We start from the raw sequence: 5,362 nt of genomic DNA, 5'->3' as shown, positions 1-5,362 counted from the left end.
CTCGGCACATCTGATGGTGCAATCGCGGACCCTGCTCTGCTGCAGCGGCCGCCGGAGAGGAGACGCGTGTTGACCATCTGAGCAGGGGAACAAAATCCCCTGGGGAAAAGGGGTGAGGTGTAGCGCTCCCAACCCTGGGGTGCAGGAGCGGGGCCCCTGGAGGTGCACGGCCCCGGTCAGCGGGCACGGCACGGCCCTAAGCATGACAGAAGAAGTCCCAGCGGCATCTGGCATGCCCGAGTGCAACGGGAGCGTACCCCCGGAGAAGGGCCCACTCCAGGTCATTGGTGTCATCGATGAAATATCAAAATCTGTCGGGACAGTTCCTTATGTGAATGCAGAAATGAGCTCTGATGCTCCACCTGCAAAAGAAAATCAGGAGGAAAATAGAAATTCATTGGCAGAGGACATAGTACGTGGGGATTTTGATGGAGAGAAGCAATGCGAAGGTAAAGTACAAGACTGCCTTTCTTTAAGTGTTTGGAAAGAAAAGCTCTATTTTATGTATAGCCTTATGAATAATGGAATGTACTATGTGTATTAGTCAAAATTCCTAACCTATGGTAGTTGTAACAATGACTCAGAGTAATTCAGAGTTTAGGGACAAATTTGAGCTAGCAGTTACACAGGATGCTGTGAAAAGTATGTGACTAAAGAAACAAGCAATTTTTCGATCTGCTCTGAAAAATCTGCTGCAAATCTGCAACCATTAAAACCTAATTATTGTCACTAACTGTTCCATCAGTCCATTTCTTGTGCTTTGTATTTCCTAAAGAAAAGCGAGAGGAAAGCGATGGGATGCTACAGCAGGGATCAGCTGATATCCAGGATACAGGGACTGACGGCCAGGAGTCGGAGGAAGGTAATGGAAAATGCTGTGTGACATGAGGTTTTCCCGAAGCAGAGCCATGAGTAGCCTTCAAAGACAATGACATACAGGTGGTTATTATTTTTCCAAATTTGGTCAGACCCTTATATTCTGGAGAGCAGTGACTCATTTCTCATCAGTAGAGTTGCTGCACCTTAGAAAACACAGCTGGTATCTCTCTTCCTGAGGTTTGCATGTATCTCCATTACCATGGGCTATCAAAGCACCTTGGGGTCTTCGACCAGGAGATCTCCAACAGCCCTGTGAGGCTGGGAGATGCTTTATCTTCTGCTCCATGCAGGGGAGCTCAGAGCATAACCTCGGGAGGCTGTCAGTCAAAAATATGGGGCCTCAAAACCCAAACTCTTTTCCTACCTGATTTACCAAGTGTCTAAATCCCCCTGGTGCCCAAGTATCTAGCAGAAAATTGTCTGCTGTCCTAAACATCTGCTCCTGGGTCTCTCTACTTGTTCCTAGGTAAAATTCAGCTGGAGCAAGGCTGAACCTCGTACCTGCCTCCTGCATTGAGAAGGGCTGTAGGGGGGCACTTGCTGCCTGTCCCCGGCAGCAAGTTAAAATGTATTGAATATATATACACATAGTCGAACATATTTAATTATACTATGCAAAAATGCAGCCCCTCCTCCAAAAAGGAGGAGTATTTTATTGAGTATTATTAAAGGAGGAAAGCTATGTCTCTCTGTGGGTGGGCTTTTGGCATTGCTGCCCTTCCATGTTTCCCACCCACGGGCTCTTGCCCGGCTTGTCCTTTTTGGCAACCACGGGATGAGGGACGGTTGGGCCGTGGGCTGCTAACGACATCCCCCCCGCACTGACCCTGGCGGTGGTCGGGGTGCAGGGCTGGCGGCTCTGCCCCAGCTCCCTGGCACCCGGCCGTGCTGGATCCTCCTTGTCACGTACACATCCACCTGGCCACAATAAGTTGGTATTTTCTATATGTCAGCTGCCACATAAATATGAAACCCATCCTCAGGGAAGAGCAGATTAACAACCCAGAGTAGTTGTTGCGGTGCTGGCAAAGCTAGGGTTATTGAATGTACCTCTAAAAGACGTATGGGCCATGCCTTGTAAACAGAAACTTTACTTTGATTACGAAAAGGAAAAAAATATATGAACATTTGTCATAGGCAAAATAATATTTCATAGCAGCTGCAAAGGTTTTGAGGAGGTGAACCATGATGGAGGCTTTCCCACTTAGAGCTGTCATCCATATTCCAGCTGTGTTGCTTTATGAGTGCACAATAAAACCTATTAAACCATCTTGCACAGCCCCCCCACAGTCCCTCCCCCCCAGCCACAAGCACTTTATCTCTAAATTGCAGGCAGCTTTTTAGTACCTAACCAATTTAGTCTAATTAATACTCAGGACCCCACAGACAAAATGTTGAATAGACCATTTGTTGCGACACTAAAGCATCATTTAATGCAGAGACGTGCCAAACAGGAGATGATAGCCATCTCAGCCTGGTCGGCCACCCCTGAAGAAGGGACGTGTCCCAGGAGGGCTGTGCCGGGGTCCCGCTGCATGGCCGGCACAGCTGGGCACTGCGTGCAGAACGGCTCCTGCCCTTCCCTTCCCTTCCCTTCCCTTCCCTTCCCTTCCCTTCCCTTCCCTTCCCTTCCCTTCCCTTCCCTTCCCTTCCCTTCCCTTCCCTTCCCTTCCCTTCCCTTCCCTTCCCTTCCCGTGCTCTCCCGGGGAGGCAGGACCCTCTGGTGCCGTGGTGGGGTCTGTCCCGCGGGGAGGGGGCAACAACTCCAGAATGGGGAGTTTGGCTAATTGGGTCCAGCACCTGCCCAAGGCAGAGAGCTTTGGGAAAGCCGTTTGGAAAGGCACCACAGCAGGGCCCTGCAGTAGGATGTTTGCCAGCCGTGGAACTGAGAGGGCAGGAGCAGATCTGGTGCATGCAGGGGGGCAGTGCCTCTGGTCCTGGGGCGCAGCGGGGATGCTGTGCTGCTCTTCCCTCCTCGAGGCTTGACCACTGGCATCTGCGTCGCCTCTCCTTTTAAAGGAGGGTAGTGGGGACGGCTCCGTGGGAAAGGTGGTATAAAGGAGACGGGCATTAAAAAATGTAAGGGCAGGTGGCCTTAAGCAGTGAGTTTGGCAATGTACGAAGCCTTTCTAAAGCACATGCAAGCATCCGTGGTGATGGCGGTTCAGCCTGGAGACATGGGGCACTCCTCACCAGGCAGTCTCTGGAGGATGGGTGCTTTGGTGGCAGGAGCTGGTAAGTCTCCAAAAGTGATGTTACCTCAAGAGCACGTACGACGGGGGCGTGAAGGCGGTGCTGAGACCGTACTCACCCGCACTCCCTCTGTGTTGCTGCAGGGCCGGGCAGCGAGGGGACGCTTGCGGGCAGTGGGGAGCGAGAGCTGGGGACGGCGGCCAGCCCCGGCGGGGAGGAGGCGGAGACCCTCGCAGCCAGCGCTGATGGGAGAGGGAATGCAGCCGAGGAGGAGGAGGAGGAGGAGGAGGAGGAGGAGGACACTGAAGAGGATGAAGTTCAGGTGATCGAAATCAAGAGGGAGAACAGCGAGGCGTCCTGTCTAAAGCAGCAAGACAGCGGCAAGGAGGCATCTCCCCCGGCCAGCCCTGGCTGCAACTCCCAGGTGGAGAAACCAGGGGAGCAGCCCAGCCTGGGGAAAAAAAATGATATCTCCAGACACAGCTATTCCAGATACAACACAATCTCCTACCGGAGGATTAGAAAAGGAAACACCAAACAGCGAATCGATGAATTTGAATCCATGATGCACTTATAAACTGAGGTGGAGAATTGCTTAACGAGCCGAGCGTTCACTCTGGTTTTGTTTTTCTTTTTTGTTTCCCCCAAGACATGTCTCTCCACACAACATGAGGTCACTGCTTTTTTCCTTTTTGTATATGATTTCATAATTCACTGTGAAAATTTAACATCTTCGCTTTGACAGCGGGCAGAGACATCCGTAGCGCAGGAAAATAAATGATCAGTTTGCTAAATATAATACCATTTGATTTAAAGTTTATCCTCTTATTTTCTATCCACCTTTTGTAACCGTATTCAAACAATAGGATGTCTTGAACTGGCTGGGGCTTCTCTAGCTGCCGACACACACGTGGTCCATGCCGTCAGCCGTGCTGGTAATGAGTTGGCAGCGCAGCAGCTCCAGTAACACTGGCCAGGGCAGTGTGAATAATAAAAGAGACAACTGTTTGCAACCGCAGCGCGCTCTGTTTTGCTGTCCATCCGTGCTGGCGTCTCACGGTGCACTGACAGCCGCCTCCTGTTAGCGACCATCCATTTCCACCTTGTGCTGGTGGGATGGAAGGATATTTGCATTCGTGGGTAGATGCTGATGTGCAGGAATTAAAAAAGATGGGAAGGCATCAAGGCCCCAGTTCCCTCACTGCCATCCCTACCACCTCCCATGGGTAGCTGGATTCCTTACGCAGCACTGTAGTCAGCACCAGATAGGACTGGTACCGTCCGCTGGCCCCTGCCCGTTGGGGTGAGAGGTGTCAGCGTGGATGTCTTTAGACACGACATCGCCTGCCTGCCGCAGTCTGCAGCGCGGGTACTGCTGGGCTCACGCAGCGCTGCCTTCCAGCCCGCCTGTTCTGGGCGTGAAACCACAGGTACAGCCAGCCCAAACCGCTGCCGGCGATGAAGCAGCTCCTCTTCCCCACTGCCTTCCCTCCCCCAGCCCCACCGCTGGAGACCCCCTCCCGGAGCAGGGGCAGTCGTCCCGTGTGGCCGTGGGCAGTGCTGTCAGTGGTGGCCGGCCACGGTGCCCGACCCCACCAGCCCGGGGCAGAGGCACCTTTGGGGAGGTGGTACCGGTGACTGGTGCCATCCACAGCGGCACAGCTGGGGTCTGGGCCAGCCTGGAGGGCAGCGGCTTACACATTGTGCGTACGGTGCACGGCACGTGCCTGTGTGTGCTTTGGTGTTCACCTGGCAAAACCGGCCACTACCAGAAACCTGTATTTTCCGAATGCCACCAGTTTAGCCTCTCTTACATGTCTTCTCAATTTTCACGCTAAGTTTAGATGCAAAATTTTACAGATTTTTTTTTGTCAAAGCCAGGCAAGTTTTATGCATAATTTGGTTGTGTCATCTGAACACAACCGTTCTCCATTTTTAAAAACCTTTGTGTAACTACAGTATTGCTGATGCAGTCTTTTTTTAACTATTTTACAGACATTTGTCTTGAGTTGGGACTAAGCTTTGCAAATGTCATCCCAGAAAGCATCTGGGAAAGTTGAGCAGCTGACAAAGGGAGAGGAGGCAAGAATGAAGTTAGACTCCGACTTCAGTTGCAGTGGCCTCCTTCAGCCATAAGCACTTTTTTAAGGATTAGTTTTACATCTCCAGCAGCACTGAATATTGTTTTGACTTTTCTTGTTCTATATAAAGGCAATTACTTATTGGCAATGTGAAAATAATAAATGGCAATTCTGTATTGTACAAACCAGACACAGCCCTCATTGTGCTA

The 5,362-nt window shown here is 51.4% G+C and overlaps 1 protein-coding gene across 1 annotated transcript; it reads left to right on the top strand.

Moving 5' to 3' along the window:
• Positions 1-5,341, top strand: ERMN (ermin). The gene is made up of 3 exons (XM_076343232.1): positions 1-449; positions 776-862; positions 3,216-5,341. The coding sequence occupies exons 1-3, from the start codon at positions 203-205 to the stop codon at positions 3,647-3,649; spliced, it is 768 nt and encodes a 255-aa protein (XP_076199347.1). The 5' UTR covers positions 1-202; the 3' UTR covers positions 3,650-5,341.
• Positions 5,342-5,362: the final 21 nt, after the last annotated feature.

Source organism: Aptenodytes patagonicus, chromosome 6 (genome assembly GCF_965638725.1).
Source record: "Aptenodytes patagonicus chromosome 6, bAptPat1.pri.cur, whole genome shotgun sequence".
Taxonomy (NCBI): domain Eukaryota; kingdom Metazoa; phylum Chordata; class Aves; order Sphenisciformes; family Spheniscidae; genus Aptenodytes; species Aptenodytes patagonicus.
Note: the sequence above shows the minus strand (reverse complement) of the source record. Positions and strands in the feature narration are given on the sequence as shown.